The sequence below is a fragment of the Neolamprologus multifasciatus genome, chromosome 22, assembly GCF_963576455.1.
Source record: "Neolamprologus multifasciatus chromosome 22, fNeoMul1.2, whole genome shotgun sequence".
Lineage (NCBI taxonomy): Eukaryota > Metazoa > Chordata > Actinopteri > Cichliformes > Cichlidae > Neolamprologus > Neolamprologus multifasciatus.
This window is the reverse complement of record NC_140459.1, coordinates 21,396,504-21,414,805: the sequence shown is the minus strand read 5'-3', so window position 1 is coordinate 21,414,805 and position 18,302 is coordinate 21,396,504. Positions and strand designations below refer to the sequence as shown.

General features: G+C 43.2%; 1 protein-coding gene and 1 long non-coding RNA gene across 3 annotated transcripts in view; one reads left to right on the top strand and one right to left on the bottom strand.

Moving 5' to 3' along the window:
* The window catches only part of rftn1a (raftlin, lipid raft linker 1a), a 26,041-nt gene extending 7,739 nt beyond the window's left edge, over nt 1-18,302 (bottom strand). The window contains exons 1-4 of one of the 2 annotated variants that reach the window (XM_085148230.1): nt 17,510-18,302; nt 10,964-11,115; nt 4,143-4,326; nt 289-397 (exon numbers count right to left, since the gene is read on the bottom strand). In XM_085148230.1, the coding sequence (XP_085004356.1) occupies nt 289-397; nt 4,143-4,326; nt 10,964-11,111 (441 nt within the window). In that variant the 5' untranslated portion in view covers nt 11,112-11,115; nt 17,510-18,302. The other variant, XM_085148231.1, reaches the window with a different exon arrangement.
* Nucleotides 349-1,596, top strand: LOC146493475 (uncharacterized). Its single transcript, XR_014871872.1, has 2 exons — nt 349-422; nt 712-1,596. It is a non-coding gene; the product is annotated as an uncharacterized LOC146493475 (long non-coding RNA).

The window sequence follows — 18,302 nt, the reverse complement described above, 5'->3', positions numbered from 1 at the left end:
TGGAGACAGTGAGCGAGGAGGGTAAGTATGGTAAGGTAACCATGAAAGAAGAAGAATTTTAAATATACTTAATGTCTTCCTGTCTTCTTCTGACCAAGCAGGAGACAACCTGTGTGCATTTCCTCCAAATACTTGTAGAAACATGAGGACCAGCATTCTGCACATGCTGCTTCAATAAAGTAACACTGGATGATGTGTTGGGTATACGAGGCGATGAAAGTGACATACTATTTTACATCTATATGACACAGTGAAGCTTGAGCTGCCTACACTTGCAATTGAACTCACCCTCTTGACGTAGCTCTGGATGACTTCTGGGTCAGCGGCCTGATGACCAGCCACACAGACATCCGTCTCCAGACGATTTCTTGCCCATCTCAGTTGGCTTTTCTCTGAACTAAAGGGTGAGAAATAAATTTAAGGTGAGAAATTTATACTTTAGCTAAATTATGTTCTTGTGAAGTAGAAAATGCCAGAATGCGCTGGCTCTCTAATGACATTGTGCTAGACGGTCTCATTTAGTTTTTTTATATCTTGGTCATTATAGCCACAGCATGACCAAGTAGCATTACATAGTAGCATTAGTCTAAAGGAGCCACAGCTATATAGTATCTGGCAGCTGTGCTCCTGTTCACAAGCACTCATTGGCTCAAAATGATTGCAGCAGAAACATAATGTCAAATCTGATACGGGGAAAATTTTCCATTTTAGGAGAACACACATTCATCAAAACCACAAAAGACTTATTAGACAGAAGAAGGACTGAATTTCCTTCTGCTCCCGCTGCAAGACACCATCATAAAAGGAGTATTCAGATACGCCTCTTCAGATTTGGATTGAGGTCAGTGGGAAGGCCGTGGTAATATCTTGCGCTCTGAGGCGTGAGCGACATTCTCAGCTAGATTTGAAACAGTAGATCTGTCATATTTTTTTCCCTTTCATTTTTAGGGTTTTTGATGAAAGGGGATGGTGGTGATGGGGAGATAAAAGGCAGAGTAAAGGGGACGGAGGGTGACGAGGACAAAGGAAAAGTGGGGGACGGTCATCACTGAAGAAAGCAGATGAAAGGATGGAGAGATGGTTTCTCTCTTTCAGTGTGCCGTTCCCCTCTGGCGAGTGCTGATGATGCAATCAGCCGTCTCCACGGTGACAGGTGCCAGGAAGCAGCAGGACCACTTGGCAGGAGGGGCATCAAAGGAGCAGCTTGGCACCTGTCGGTACACTACAGTGTGTGTGTGTGTGTGTGTGTGTGTGTGTGTGTGTGTGTGTGTGTGTACCATTGCTTGAATTCACACAAGAGGAAGAGAGAAGGCTCTCCAAAAACTGCAGACTAAACAAAGTAATGCCTTTAATTTCATGGTCTATAGATGATGGGAGTTTACAAACTATGTAATCAAAGCTCTCTGAATGAAAGACAAAAGAATGATCCTGTCTACATGAGACATCTTTATTCAAATAATTATTTTAAAAAGGTTCTAGTAAGATGATGACTTGTTGGAGAGAGCATGAGCTGTTAAAAGGATCAGATCCTATCCATATATCTTGAAAATGGAAAAAAAAAAAAAATGACAGAAATGGGATGCAATAAACTACCACCATCTAAAAAAATATCCAAAGAGAGAATTTCCTCTTTGTTTTTTCCTCTGTAGCCATGCTAGTTCCAACATGAGGCACACCATTGTTTTTATGCTACCACCACTTCCTCATGCTAGCCTGCTAACCATAGACCAGAGGTGTCCCAGGACCAGAATCACCCTGGCAAAGACTCCAGTCCAGCCCACTTGAAGACTTTGGAAAATGTGAACAGTATTTTCACCACTTTAAAGCTTTTCTTAATGATAAAGACCTCCACCATGGCACTTCATATTACACCAAAGTAATCAACTAATGGGTAAAAAAAAAAAAATTAATGACAGAAGATATCAATTTTTTCCCCACTACAATAGAAATGTAACATTTTCACAGTGAAGAAAAAAAATTCTGTCATCAAAAAAAAAAATTGAAATGTAACTTTTTTTTTTCTTATATTACAATATTTGAGAGATTAAATGTGTAGTTTAACTTCTTCACACTGACAGAAAGAGGAGTTTCACTGGTCCGGCCCACTTAAGATCAAAGTGGTCTCTATATGGCTCAAAGTGTAAAATTAGCTTGATATCTCTGCCATAGACTGTAAAAAACATGAATATAACGTCCAGGTCAGAAAAAAAGAAGCCAATGCAGAAGTGCCTTGAATCTGAAGGCCACTAGATGGGAAAGCTGTGGCTGCAAAACCCTTGAGGTGTTCCTCACTCACCTCTCTTTCCATCAGTAATGATTAAACTCTGGCTCTCTTTCACTGTTTGTCTTTTGGCCTCTCTCTCCCATCATCCCCAACCTGTCGCAGCAGATGGCTGCCCTTCCTTGAGCCTGGTTCTGCTGGAGGTTTCTTCTTGTTAAAAGCGAATTTTTCTTTCCCGCTGTCACCAAGTGCTTGTTCATAGGGGGTCATCTGGCTGTTGGGTTTTTTCTCTGTTATTGTAGAGTCTTTACCCTACAATAGCACCTTGAGGCAACTGTTTTTGTGATTTGGTGCTATATAAATAAAAATGAATTGAATTGAACTGATGACAGTGCTAAACCTTAGTGAATCCCTGAAACATAAATGTTTCTCTAAATTTAGTCTCTTATGGTCAGACTAGCCAACCATTATTCTTCTACTGGGAGCAACTGAAGTCATCATAAAATTCAGTACTCCACAAACTATAAAACTGATCTATCCTCTGGGTCTGAAAAGTAATATGCAGCAGTGCCCTAAACTTATTTTGTTTCTAACAGCCAGTATGGGAAACTCTTGTCCAAAGAAGTTTGATCATATAGAAGACCATGGGAAATGTACCAAACGTCTGGTTCAATATTCCTCAATAATAAGGCCTCATCATATCTTATAGACCTCATAGTACCATCGTATCCCAACAGAGCTCTTCAATCTCAGAGCGCAGAGGCATATTTTCAATTTCCAGAAGAAGAGCCTTCAGTTATCAGTTTGGACTCTGAAGACAGCCACCCTATCTACTTTTAAGATTAGGGCCCAAACTTTCATTTTTGATAAAGCTTATAATTGGGGCTGGATCACATGACACTGAACCCTTACTTAGTTGTGCTGCTTTAGGCTGGCTGAGCATTCCTCCTCCTTTCACCATTGTTCATTGCCAGCTCGTTTTCATGCCACACAGTAGCATTTCATAAACTAAAGTTTGTGTTTTGTCTGTGCTCCTTTTTTTTTTTTTTCGCTCTTTCTCCTCCACCCCACAACCAATTGCAGCAGACAGTTCACCCTCCTTGAGCCCAGTTCTGCAGTTTCTTCCTGTTAAAAGAGAGTTCTTCCTTTCTACTCTCACCAAGTGCTTACTCATTGGGGATTGTCTGACTACAGGGGTTCTCTCAATAATATTCTAGTGTCTGTACCTTACAATACAAACAGTCTCAAGACAACTTCCTGTGCCAAAATGGCTAAAAATCTAGCATAGGCAACTGGAAAAAACAGGAACGTCAACATAGGATAAATGAAAATCAGGAAAACAGACGGAGAACATTGGGAAAACTTAATATGATGCAAAGATAAAAATGAAACAGAGCCATCAATAAACACATCAACGGGACTACACATATGATGATGTATACTCATAAATAATGAGCAGTGTTAGGAGAGCTCAGCGTGCACAGAATGTATATGGTTTATATTTGGGTTCATTAACTTCTTTGATGAGACACTGAAAATGAACTCAGGTTGGAAACCTGCAAGAAGTGAAGAAGAACTGGGTTACAGATGAGACAGCTACACGATTTAGTCTCAGTACAGTATATTACATTTATAGTCAAGAGTGAGAGAATTGGGATACAGAACTAAAGTTAGCCATTTTAAGTGGCTGACTCACCAGCAATTAAAAAAAGCAGGTGAGGAAGCTTGTGATAATGAGTCTCAATTGGCTTCCATGTCAAAACAATGAAGTCACATAGGCTGGCAGCTTCAAACGAGTGCCTAAATGAGGCTGCAAATTAATCATCTTAATCAATCTAGAGTGAATAATCTTACAGGTTACAATTTCTTCCCTAAAGCTGGGTACAGTTGCTCAAGGCATAAACATGTTTAATAGGTTTACCTCGGTGTCTCTCGGACCAACACCGCCCGGTGGAGCTGGCGCTGGATGTGTGCTTGGCGGGGCCCGCAGGGGTGAACAAAAGGGTGGACGGCAACCAGGACAAAACCCTGTGCGTAGAGCTCCCTGACTTGAACCGGCAGCTCTCTGACAGAGGACAGACAAAGGACTGATGACACCGGCACCTCTGGAGGGAGGAAAATGGGTGAGAGGAAAGGGAGAACAACAAGGTTATACAAGGATAGGGTAATGGGAAATAAGGAGCAGGTTGTAAAAGGTGGCAGAGAATTACATAGGAGTGGATAAAAGCTGAAACAAAGAGGTGGGGGCAGAAAAAAAAACAGAGGTGGGGAAAGAGACAAAGGGACAAAGGGTGTGAAGGAACAAAGATGGAGCATGTTTCATTATGATAATTCACACTGAACAACAACACATGGCATCTTCATGCTAAATCTGAAACTAATTACACTGGAACTATTAGCCTCTGTCCTCACTGTCACCAGCACAGTCTGGCTTTTGGAAAACACACACAAGTGTGCAGGGACACACACTGTTATGGATGGACAGATGCTGGAAAGTGCTTATTTTGGAACCACATTCGCCCATATTAACAGAGAGTTTAACACATCTTTCCCCCCGACACAGACACACACACGTACACACATACATCAAAAGGTTTGACAGACAATGCTATCACATCGCCTGTTTGGGCGTACGGTATTAGCAGCAATCGCTAACACAGAGCTGCTTCTCTTATTACCAAACACAATGGAAAGAAAACCCGTTTACTTCAGTGGAAATGGTTAGCAGGGCTTATCGTATGGAGGCAAATCCACCAGGGAGAGCGCAATGTTTGTGAGAGCGACCCTCTTGAGGTCGGTGCATTGTAGTAAGGCTCTCTGCCTGTTTACAGGCTTTTAAGGAAGCATGCACGTGGCTGGGTGTTTGAGCGAAGCCAGGTGTGTGAGAGGGAGGAGGACGGCAGGGAGGGGAATAAAAAAAAAAGAGAGAAGACAAGTAAAGAAAACAGCAGACAGAAAGAACGAGTCGGTTAGCAGAGCTGGGTTGGAGAAGGAGGAGAGCAGAGAAAGAGAGCGAGAGATGAGGCTGTCTGTTTGTGCCTGAATGCTTGTCATCCTTCCCCATTCAATCTCATTTGCATTGGTCTGGAGAAGAGAAAATAACCTGAATAAATTAACTAGACACACACACAAAACACACAGACATCCACACATGGAGAGAGAGAGGGAAAGAAAATGTGCAAACCATCTCATTTTCAATTTGTTCCTCATCATCTGGCATGTTCACACATACACACACACATACTTGCCAGCTTCTTGGGTGTCTGTATGTTAGGGATACAAGCACATGAGGACACATTCTCCTGACTCCCATCTCAGTGAAACAATGGGAGAAAGAAAGTGGGGAAAAAAAAACTCCCAGAGAAAATCCAACCATCACATCATTTTGGCATAAATGCTTGGAACCACAAGAGCCTTTCATCAGGCAAACACTTAAAAGGGTGTCTGTGGGGACTTATCAAAAGCAGTACAGTGATAATAATAATAACAGCTGGAGACTGGGGTAGGGTGGTGGTGGTGGTGGTGGGGGGGGGGGGGATAACAACGATCCTGTCACCGTAAACAGTCATTAGCCGTCATTAGCTCTGCACGGCTGGCACTCACCCACCAACGAGATGCAGTCGAGGCATTGCAGCTAATGCCGACAGGAATACAGAAAGTTATTAGGGTGTTCTGCAAGTGCTTTAGGCTGGGAAGCGACTTCATTTATACCGTCTGCCACTGTGGGATTTAAAAGGGAGGATGCGATTCTGCTCCAGAATGGGAACGGCTCAGGGCCGAAAAGCTGGCTGGAGTTTTGTGGTGCCAGGGAGGTTAGTGTCAGAAGGGCGAAAGAGTCTGATGGGTGCATCAGTATCAAACTGTATTTTTTTCTGTGACTTTTGGGGTTTGACACTAAGAGGGCAAAGTGCACATTTAAGTAAGTATGAGTGTTTTTATCAAAATGTCCATCCACACACTACAACTGCTTAAAAGAGAGACTAATCCAAGGATACATTGTTTCATGGGCACAAGAAGCAACTGTGGGACAGTTCTGTGGATCCTCTATTTTTGTCTCAGCTTTGACCACATCATTGCCACACTGGGCTAAAGGCAATGTCTCACTTTTTGACCCATGATTTCACAAGCTACATGTAGAGCGTGAGAGTCATCCCCTTCCTGTAGTTGCCTGAAAGGGCTTATTAATTCCTTGTACAAATCCCAGAATTTAAATGTGTGACTGTAAAGCATATTTTGCAGTGTATGTGTGCCACAGCATCACTGTGCGAGCGAATGCGCGAGTGCGTGCGGGCCATCTTTTTGCCTCTGTTGTCTGAGTGTGCGCGTGCGTTAGGAAGAAAGCGCTTGCGCTAAGCCTGCTAGGTGATGCATGGGGATTACTACTTACAGCCACCCTCAAGGCTTATCCCCCTGCTTGCTGGAGGTTCACGTTTATTTAAATAGCCTTCTAATGACTTGCAGAGGTTTCAGGCGAGGATATGTGCCAAAACAGTGACTATAAAATAATCAACTTCCAGGAGCCTGGAGCTCCCCCGCCGTTTGAGGAATGTAGCTCCAAGTTATGAGAGTTGCCGGTCAGTATCTGAGCTTTGACAATGGAGGAACGATCTCCTCAGTACACACACTTTATGAGAAATGTCTCAGAGAAAGCGTCGGGTTCACAAAAAATGGCTGACGAGTACAAACCGGAGAGAAAAGGTTTTGCTGTGGTGAGAACACAGTGTGGCGCTTAAGGCACATACAGTGCCCATGTACTTGTGATGCTGTGAATTCCAGTCTGGCTCACTTTTGACACATAGCATCTCTCTGCCATCTTTGCTGGCATTCTCTCAAGGCCTTTTGCCAATAAGACTGAAACTGCATAAGAAAAAAAATGGAATGATTTGAACTACGTCAGGCTGACAAGCTCTCCGTTTTGAAAAATGTTGATATGCTTACCTTGAAAAAAAAAAATGTGTCAGGCAATGTGCAGATGCCACAAAGTGATGGATCTGTGGCATGCCAAATGCATCACATGAGATATTCTAATAGCAAGGCCATGTAAGGAAAAATCCGCCATAACGTTGTGGTGTGAGTGAAGTACACAAAAAATACTTCAATTATACACACAAAACCATTGCAAAAACTGTGCGCATAACTCTGCTCGAAAATAAACTTGCCCACAGGTATGCAAAAGCACCGCAAACAACTCCAGCTACACACACACAAACACACACACACACAGGGACACACACAGAGCTGAGCATTAGACACATGTTGTAAGTTTTAATGAGCCGAGTGGGTCTCCATCTCTGCAGGGCAGCAGAAAGTCATCAGCAGAGTTCAGCTCCTCGCTGTCTGCTCCAGAGACCAGCGTTAGTCACACAGCATCACACCTAACTTCCTTCCTCACACGTCGGCAGAGTCCTGGCTCCCGCTCACTCGTTCTCACACCTCTAGCTCTCGACTTCTCCTCTCTCCTCACTCACAAGCTGCTCGTTCCCCTCCCCGCACCAGACCCAGCTAGCATTCACCACAACTCTTCTTTTTTTTGTGTCTTCTGTTCTCTAATAAACCACCATGACTGCACTCTCCACTCTTTTCTACCTGGTTTTCCATTCTTTTTCTTTTCTTCTGTTCATTACTGAGCAGATCTTCCACACCAAAGCCGGCCAGGTTTAAATGCGACACCTGGCTGTTAGATTTCATACTCTACATTCACGCTGACAATGTCGAGGTAACCGATCAGTGTTACAGCAGCGATAATGAAGATCATGGTACCTTTCGCCAAGCCGAGACGATCTGTCAAGCTACAGCAGACTGGAGAGTAATAAGACCAAAGGAGACATTAGAAGGGAGTCACGTGACGAGACGCGCCTTGACAAACCAAATAAATGGCCATGTGTGAACCGCAGGGCAAATGCCCGAAATGTTGAACATATTTCTCCTTATCCTCCTTGGATTAATCACAGGGTTGCCGTGACCTGGAGCTGGGCTTAGTCACATGGAAAACAAATAATATTTTTTCTTTTTTAGCTCAACCACTGCGAGAGCTCAGAAAACAAAGGCTGATACTGTATCATCAGCAACATTGTTTCTGGTGAGTTTCATCACTCAGCGGTCAAAGGTCAAGTTAGAAATCACACTGTGCTCCTCCTCACTCTGAACATTAAGTTCCTCTTCCCAAGAACACAACTTAGTTTAATAAACAGCCATCCAGTCTCCCATATTTCACAGCGGCACCAGGGAAAATATTTGTTTTTCGTTACTGTGGAGGAGTCATCAAGTCACGCTGGCAGGGAAATAATACTATTAATGGAAGCCAAATTGAATTAAAGCACGCATTTGACCGTGGGTTTCCTCAATGACACAGGCTGACATACAGATTCCTCTATCTGCCTCCTACATACACACAAACACATACACGCGCACACACACAAATACAAATAAATCCCTTTGCTGGGAATGAGGTCTCTCAATCTCCACAAACAATCAGATAATCCTCCAGGAATCCTTCAATTCTCTTGGTCTCTCTATCACAAATGGAGAGAGAGGGGCCGGCATATACCCTCTCACAGACACAGACACACACACACACACACACACACACACACAATCAATTCATAGTAGCTGTGTTTATCCTAAAATAGTCTACCAATCTTAAGCAGCTCAGGTGGCGTCAGTGAGTTTACCATATAAATGACCTGCCTGTCTGTTGAAAGATAACACTAACTCTGTTGACTTAGTGCTATGAAGTGTTTTTTTGTGTGTGTGAATGTAGCACCGTGGATGCTTATATGATCACTGTGTAAGAGTGTGTGTGGTCCTCCTGTATCTATATGTGTGTATGCTGCAGCACATGTGATTAGACAATTTATCTGCTACCGCCTTCAGCAACAAGGAAGACAAGCAATCCTCATGTCTATTGTCTGTTTTGGTCACCACCATTTGGGGTTGCCATATTTCTCTCTGCCAACACTAGAGCCTAACCCACTTGCCAAACATAACAGGGCTGGCTGAAAACGAAGCCGACTGGCAACCGGACCAGTGCCACTTGGCTGTGGCTTTGTGCCTGCTGTTTGTTACACTGTTGCATTTGAAACTCGAACAGAAAAAGGATTTCGGTGAGCTGCTCGCACCTGCTTCTCCTTGTCAGGTGATGAAGTGCACAGCAGAGGGTCTTAGAAACATTAAGCCATAAGGCAAAGAGGCTTCGACGCAACGGTTTCTCCTTCACACCCCTATTTTTCCCCTCACGCCTTCTCTCCACAGACCACACCGGCATAATGGCAGAATTAGTATTTTTAGAAACCAAAGGCCTCTTGAGGATTCTCATCAAATGTTCTAAAGACGCAGTCAGCATACACGCCCACGCATTATCAGACACACAATTGTTCATATTTGCAAAACGGTGCAAACAAAAACGCGCATTTCCAAAGGCGGCATGTCGCACTTTAGTACACTGTCACTGGGAGAGGGAGCAGCAAAGGGATGTTAGAGGGCATTGCTGCAGCACAATAACAGCTGAATCTCAGAATTAGAGGCTTTGAACTCACTGCAACAGGAGCTGCACGCAGAAACAACTTCAACTTATAAGCCACTTTCTTCCCTCAAGATACTTAATGTCGGAAAAAAAAGACAAGAGCTGCTGACCTAAACATTTCACTTGACTGTTTAAAGTTAGAATAGCTACTGTGGCTATTTTATGAGTAGTACACACACACATGCGTGCACACAAATCTGTAACCAGAGTTCAGGATGACAAAGCAAAGGAGAGTTCGACATAAAACAGCAAACTGCAGCAAACAACCAGGCTCAGTTTAAAGAATTCCTCAGAATCACTTTGGAATGGCCAAATGTGAAGGCACATTCCTCGGAGCCTCCTCCAGACTGGAACTGGGACAAACAGGAATCAGATCTGAATGAAGCTTGCCTGCTGCATATGAGGGCCAAGATTTATTCTTCTTATTTGAGCTGCGTCTGAAATCTCTTTCAGTCATTCATTTAGTCAGTCACTCATTCATTGCTGTCATAGCGATTGTTAGCAAGCAGAAGGATTCGGGAACTAAAATTTGTAAAGGCATCTTTAGATTCGCTCTGCCAAGAATCAATTATAAAACCGATCTATCGGTTACAAAGGAAACAAATACTGAGAGAGCTCTTGTTAAAGCCAATAGCTATTAGACTAAGCTGAAACAATATGGAACAGACAGATGATACTGCTAATGGGTGATGACTTAGTTTCTTATTTATGGTTCTGGCACTTAAGAAGGAATAACTCTCTGCATCTGTTTTAACTTTTGTTACTGGTTAGCTGGAAAACTGAGTCAAGTATCCTGCAGCTCTTCCTTCCTTCAGTTTTGGCCTCTAGTAACCGTGGACTGTATTTGGCTATTTTAGCTGCTAATTACACACCTATGTTTGCCAGCTACTCACTCGCTCGCTTTAACGTCAGTTTGGCACTTGGCAGGAGCTCACAGTCAGGTTGTCAGAGCTTTTTTTTTTCACCGTAGAAAACAGGATGGCATCAAAACCGTAAAGGCATAGGTCGTATAACTAATATAATGAGCTGAAGGATGCTGATAAAAAAGCTCCACAGAGCTGATGTGAACAGCGATCTTGCCGTATGTGTTTCAGCGAGATTACGCAGGGCCAGCTCGAGCTCTCAAGAAGAACAAAGAAAACACCTGTACACATAAATGGGGACATGTTTCTGTCTGTTAAACAGAGACGACTGACAGGACGTGGAGCTGCACTTCATACCTTCTTTTCCCAACAGGAAATCCAGGAAGTGGTAGGTGTAGGCCACTCCTACTTTGGTCTCCACCTGAGGACGTCGGAGGGTGGAGTAGATATTTCCTGGGCTGTGCCTCTCTTCGGTCTTGCGCAACTTTGGGAGCCTACACCCCATATCTCTGTGTGAGGAGAGGAGATGGGTGAGATTAGAAAGCTTGTTCAAAAGATCTGCGATGATAAGAAAAAAAAACACAGAGAAGCATGGAACAAAGACTTGAGTGGGAGACATGGAATCGATTGAGTTTCTAAATATACAAAATGCATTAGCACTTCCAATAAAGTGTGTGATAGTCACACACAAGCCTAAATCCATTTTTTTGGGGGGAGGTAATGTGTGTATCTAAGGTTTGCACATTCATACCTCACACAGACACATGTGCTGCTGTAGCGCACTGAAATATGAGAGCGTCAGCCATTACCTGCTTGGTGGGCTGTGATACGTGCATCTCCTAATCAAATAGGGCTGATTGAGAGCGACATGTTTGATCAGAACGAATTAAAGGAGAAATGAGACTGATTTCCTGCCCTGTCAAGCAGAGCGACACGAGACTAGATAGAAAGAGGAGAGGAGAGGGCAACCAAGGTATTAGGCATGTTGTACAGCTAACCAATTTATATGTTGATCCAAAGCTTGCCTTGAAGCACAAAGAAATCCGTGTTCTTTTAATAAATGTAAAAAAAAAAAAGGAAAAAAAAATGATGTAAGGACACCAGATTGCCTTGAGAACAGGTGATTGGAAAAACAGTTCGGTGTATGGCCTGAAATTTCTCTGGAAAATGCTATAAATAATTGGGAACAGAAAGTAGAATTACAAAAAGAGGGGGGCAGAGAAAGGGGCTAAATGACAAGAGACTGGGGGGCGTGGCCAAAATCAAGCTAATCAGATGTGACAGGGTTGGCACTCTCCAAACATCTCCACAGATAAGCTTAATATTCCCGTCCACCACGGCCCGTAAGAGTCACAAGATGAGGCATCTGCATATCTATGGGTGCGAGTGTGTTCTTGTGAGCGTGTATATGTGTTCCCCAGGGGCAGGTCTATATCTGTATCGCCATATCTGTTCAGGGAGCATGGAGAATGACACAGACGCTCCCATTGGGCCAAGTGCATGGACATTAACTCGGCTAACGATCCTAACAGACTACATTAAGCCTGGTTTGCGCATGCATGCATGTGCGTGTCTATGTGTGTGTGTGCGGTATGTGGGTTTGGGTGACTTACAGTTTTTATCGTATTGTACATGCATTTTTGAAAGGTTAAAAAGTTTCAAAAAATAAACAGGGAAGCAGCTTTGTTATATTTTTATAGGTCATCTGCCTTAAAACAGTACACTCAGTTATAATAAATTTTGCAAAGAGCACATAATTAAAACTCATCATTCTTTCAATAGAACATGCTGCTTCATAATGAGGACAAATGAGGAGAGATGGAGGGATGATGCTTTGGGGGAAGGAGAAGGAGAGAGTCAACAGCATATCTTATCAGATTGTCTCCCTTTTCCTCTTGACCCTTCTTAAACTCCCATAAACCATTAGATCTTCGCTGTCTCCTGTTCTTAATTTGCACAACGCTCGCTCTTACGTCTTCTGTCCACCACCTTTGATTAGGGCCACTCCGTGCACACTGCTGGCACAATGGCCTTGATTATCCTTACAGTAAACTCTTCATTTTTCTCATTCTTGCTTTTTGTGGCCGTCTGATTGCCAGTCTTGCAACATCCTCTTTCTTGTCACCAGTTCGGACCTCTACATTTGCTTCGTCCAACCACATTTCTTTTCTTAACGTCTCTCCAGTCATGCTATTTCAGTCCTCACCTTGCACGACCTCGCTTCTCACTGTGTCCCTCATATCACTGTGTGGACCCCAGGAAGAATAGATGCTGCTGAGCTTTAGCTGATGGGAATTCCAATAAACTAAACCTTTGCCGCATCTATTGCCATGTGCCACTTCTAATCCTTTCTGTCTTTACAATATAACATTACAGTGTGCCCTTCCACACCCCCTGTCCTCTAGCCATCCACTCCCTTTGTCTGTTGTCTCACGAGTCTTCTCCCCTGCAGAGCCTACTAAGTCCCGTAAAAGTATTACAGTGTCTCCAGACAGGCAAACAGACAGTCGAGTAGGCCCCGAGTTATGACTGAGTTACAGCGTGTACATCCACTCCCAAATATTTTCCCTCCTGGGCTCTACTTTAATACACTCTGTCTGCTGAGGGGGGTAAAGGCAGGGTAATGTGGGGATGTTTAGCAGACTTCATCCTGGCTGGTTAGGGAATAGGGATTTAGGTTTGGGAGTAGATGGTAGGATCAAATTTAGGAGGGAGGAGGAAAGATAGGGAGTACAATCATATAGAGAGACAACAGTCTTCCATCACTTCCCTTGGATCTGCTCATCATCCGATTCCAAGTTTTGCCCCATTCCATGCAAAATCTTCAGACACATCACATCCATTCAAAGTCTCACTCCATTCACAAGGCAACAGTGGGAAACCATCACAACTTGGGATAAGACACATACCGTTTTGATAGTAACAGCTGATTTAGTTGCTCTTAAATAAACTGTGATTGGTCTTGGTCCTGACTGGTCAACTGCTCTATTCTATTTATTCGACACCTCATTATCCCTTTCGTTGTATTCCGTATCTGTAATTGGACGCAACACTGAAATGAAAAACCTAGGTTGTAGTGCAACAGAAACTCGTCTGAGTTGAAGACTTGAGGCCTTTTTCGCTACACGCGAGGCCTTTTTCTCTACATGTCGACTTCAAACAGAATCTCTCGCTTGCTGTCGCACAAACACAGAGGCAAGAAAAGGCCTTGACAGCAAAAAAATATCCATTAAACGGGTAGAGACAGGAGAGGGAGACAGACAAAAGGAGAGAAGAAGAGAGAGAGCAGAGTGAAGAGGGAGACAGACAGGGAGTAGCAGAGGGCTTCTCATTAGAGAATCTCTTGTAACAGAGAGTTTTGAAATGACAGCAGATTTACGCGAGAGCATAATCCGTCTGCACTATGCCACCGCTCTGCTAACTCCTGTGCCACTCGGGAAGGGGTGGGAGGGTGGGGGTGCGGGATGCCCGATTTCCAAGTAGCAAAATTCATCGGCAGCAGAGTGGGAGCTAAATGATGGACGCAGGCTGTGGGAATCACAGTAAATGCAGATAGAACCACTTGGGAGTCACCACAATGGTGAAAAACAGAAACTGGCATTTTCTGTCTGATACTGAACACTGTTCTGGTTTTAGGTCTAACTCGATAGCATACCTGCATTAGGCCCCTCATAATCTATTGTATTAGTCACTTTAGCTGAAAACAGTGGCATCTGGTGCGGTCTTCTGCAGCTGTTGCACATCTGCTTCAAGGTTTAATGTGTTGTGTGTTCAGAGATGCTCTTCTGCATACCCTGCTTGTAAATAGGGGGGATTATTTGAGTTACTGTTGCCTTCCTGTCAGCTTAAAGCAGTCTGGCCATTGTCCTCTGAAAACTCCCATCAACAAGGCATTTTTTTTCCCAAGGAACTGCTGCTCACTGGATATTTTCTCTTTCTGGACCATTCTCTGTAAACTCTAGAGACGGTCGTGTGTAACAATCTCATCAGATCAAGACCAGCCCATCTGACACCAACAACCATGCCAGATACAAAGTCACTTAAATTGCCTTTCTTCCCCATTTTGATGAACCTCCCATACTGAAGTTCATTTTGAACATCTTGACATGTCTACATGACTAAATGAACTCTTGTTTCAGCGTTTTATTGTTTAATAAACTAAATAAAAATAAATAAACTAAAAAACAAAACAGATGCATATAAATGTGACACTTTTTGAATGTGTAGAAGTTTTTTTAAACAACCCTTTACACAAATACACCCTAAAATCATTTACTGACATTTGACATCTTCCAAAAACACAACAGAACAAAAGAGGAAATCCTACCTGTGTGCATGTGTGTGTGTCTATGTGTGTGTGTTGACTGACCAGGGCAAGTTGCCAATTATTTAAAAGCAATGGAGAATGTCAGAGCTTGGCTGCAATATATTCCAGTATGTGCTGCTACAAAAATAGAGATGTTTCCATCATACACAGAAACATGGATCAGCATATTTACAAGTAAACCGTGTGAACTAAAAGGTCAGTCTTCTGACTGCTGGTCAGAAGACTGACCAGCAGTTCAGATTCAGACAGGTTTCTCTCTCTTAGCTCTTTATGCTGTCAGAGAGCGCAGACACACCTTGTATGGTCATCTCAGGTGCACAGCTCTGGATGTGATCCCCAACCACCAGCCATTCAAATCTTCTGCTTATGAGGGGCAGCCAATCACAAGAAAACTGACTTAAAAGAAGAGGGAGGGATGCACTCTGGGCCAGCGTAAAATAAGCAAGGATTACTTAAATTAAACTGTGACTCATGCAAATACACTCAGGAATTAAAAATGAGCATCATAGGTTTAGTTTAAGTATATTATTGTCACAGTAATAACATTAATATCTCTTCGCTATTTGCTAGCATAATGAAATACTAACCAAATTCTAATGAAAACCACATGCTCATTTAAACCAAATGATTACAGCAGTCTAATTTACAGTTTCTGGGATAGTAAAAATATAACAGGGGCTTGAAATTGTACCATGCTTGCTACCAGAAGTTAAAGAAGAGTGTTAGCTGCCTTTTGCAGCAAGTATAAGCATATAGTGCTTGTTATCTTGTGTATCTGTTGCACTAAAGTGATTTATAACTACAAAGAGGCAAATAAAACAGTCACTGCTGGCTTCCATTTTCCTTTATGGGCCTACTTTAAAAGCCACAATTTGCACTATTTGTGAGTGGATGGCATTATAAATAGGTTAGTGTACATGCAGAGTTTTGTTATTAGTTTATCCCTTTTTTAAACATTTTTACGTATGACTTATTCCCCTTTAAAATCTATGTATTTGTTGAATTTATATATATTTTATATAAAATATGTTTCAAATATTATTTTTCTATTTTATATGATATATTTTAAGTCTGTTGTTCAGTACTTTGGTCAGTGGTTACTGTTTTTAAAGCGCTTTATAAATAAAGTTGGCTTGGCTCCCAAAACAGTTTGGAACTCTGATTGACAGATGTGACTCTGAAGTCACGCAGTTTACGCAGTTGTTTAACAGTAAATCAAGGCACTATAATGAAAACTGCATGCTTATTTTAGCTATCTTACATACATGCGTTTGCACAGTATTTCACTGAATTTTAAAATTAGAGGTGACAGACTAAGCCCTGGGGCGTCAGCTCACCTCCCACTGGGTAGGGAGCTCCACTCAGATCCTATTCAAGAATGATGGACGCTGATCATCAGGAAAGAGAAAGGGGAAAAATACAATGAGGCAAAAGGAGACAGAGAGAGTGATAAAAGACAGGCAGGGAGCAGAGAGGGAGCATGTCAAGTTGCTAGGAGCGAAGTGTGACTCCCCCTAAGCAACAAAGTAGTCACCTCAAACGGTGTTTTAATGAGGATGCACTGGGAGGATAAAAACAAATTATGACATTGATGTATTGGTCTGTCTCACAGCTTCTCGCACAGCCTATTTTTCTTTTCTTTTCTTTTTTTAAAGCACAGTTTATGAACAAAGGAAGATGGCTTAGACTGGAGCATCAATTTACTAAGCCCCGAGGTTCCTGAATCCATCATACACGGGCCTATTAGACTGGATATCAGAGGAGCGACAATAACTGGTGACACAGAGAACATCAGGCAGCTCTTAGCACGGCCAGTATGATAAACTGGGTGTCAGTCACCGCTGTTGCTGTACAGTGAGCAGTCATACATACCCGTGTGACTAATCGCTGTCCCGTGCATTTTGTGAGCGCAGCCTAGCTTGAAATTACATGTTTCTGGTTTTCCTTTCCCCCCTCTCTGGTGTGTTCAACCCCAACCACACACACGCACAACACGTGGCTGGCTGGTGGAGCCCGTTAACGGCGGTAGTTTAGTGAACGGGAAATGATACATGACAGGGCGCTTACGCACCAAATCTTTCACGTTGTGACGCGCGCGCGCGCACACACACATGCGCTTTTCCATCTCCGCTCGGCACATTTAGCTTACTCCGTCACGCTATATCTTGAGTTCACTTCAACCTGTGACAGTGAGCAGAAGGCTTATTCATTTCGTTCCGCCATGAATATAAATGGCACACAACATCACACAAATCAAATGACTGTCTGAACGTCTAAACCAAAAGCATTTCTCTAGCTGTCACCGGTGTTTTATAGTGCAAGGCTCCCAAATCTAAAGTAAAAAAAGAACTAAAGAAAGAAGGATTTCTTACTCTTGGAAACGCAACCCCGCCTTTAAAGTTGTTTTGAAAGCTGTAAGCTCTAGAAGATAAGTTACTCAATAGTGAGAAAAGTTATATAAACATTATGTGCACTTTAAAAAAAAATGCGCAAACTCAAAACGCCAAGAATCATATACACATTGCTCCCATTACTTTGCAGAAATTAAAGAAAATCCTATAGTTGTTTTTACTCACGATCACGCAAGTCCCGGTCTTACGGTGTACTGGAAGCCTCCTCACGCTTGAGTCAGTCTACGCGCTTCCCTCTCCTCCCTCTTATTTCTTTGCCGTGTGCGCTCCAGTCACTGCTGCTGGAATGAGACGCACTCGCTCTCCTCTCTGACAGCTCCAATAGGTAGAAAACACGAATCCTTCATTTAGAAACAACTGACTTCACTGCAGGCTAGCGATAAAGTCCCTCTTCCTCCCTGCAGCAGCAGCGTGTGGTGGAGACGAGTGAAGGAGAGGGCGGTTTATCTCATCCTCTCTCCTCCTTCCTGTTGTTCCTCACTCGCTGCTCTAGGTTTGGATTCTCTGAAAACACTTTAGGAGAAATATGCACCCCTTCAGATGAGGGAGAAAAAGTTACCTCAGTGACTACCCCGGGATAATTTACAGATGTTTTTGCTCCAATAAGTAGTCACAAGTCACATTCTGGGTACTACTGGGGTCATTAGGCTCTGAGACTTTGTTTTTCCAAGGTCTTTCCCCCTTTTAAAATTCATATTTCATAAGAAGCAATCCAGACTTATCCATAATTCAGAAACGTCTGACTGAGGGGGGGTGGGTGCGGTTTGGTGGGTGGCCATGGGGCTGAACAGAGCACCCTGGGGAACCCTGTCACACCACCAGACTGTGACAAAAACAAAACGCTGTGACCAGGAGATGATGGGCTTGTTGCCAGGGAAAGACAGGCAATCCAACCCTGACTGAAAACTAGCAGCCACCGACAGGCTTATGAGGCCTGGGAGCAGCAGCTGCAGCCGGT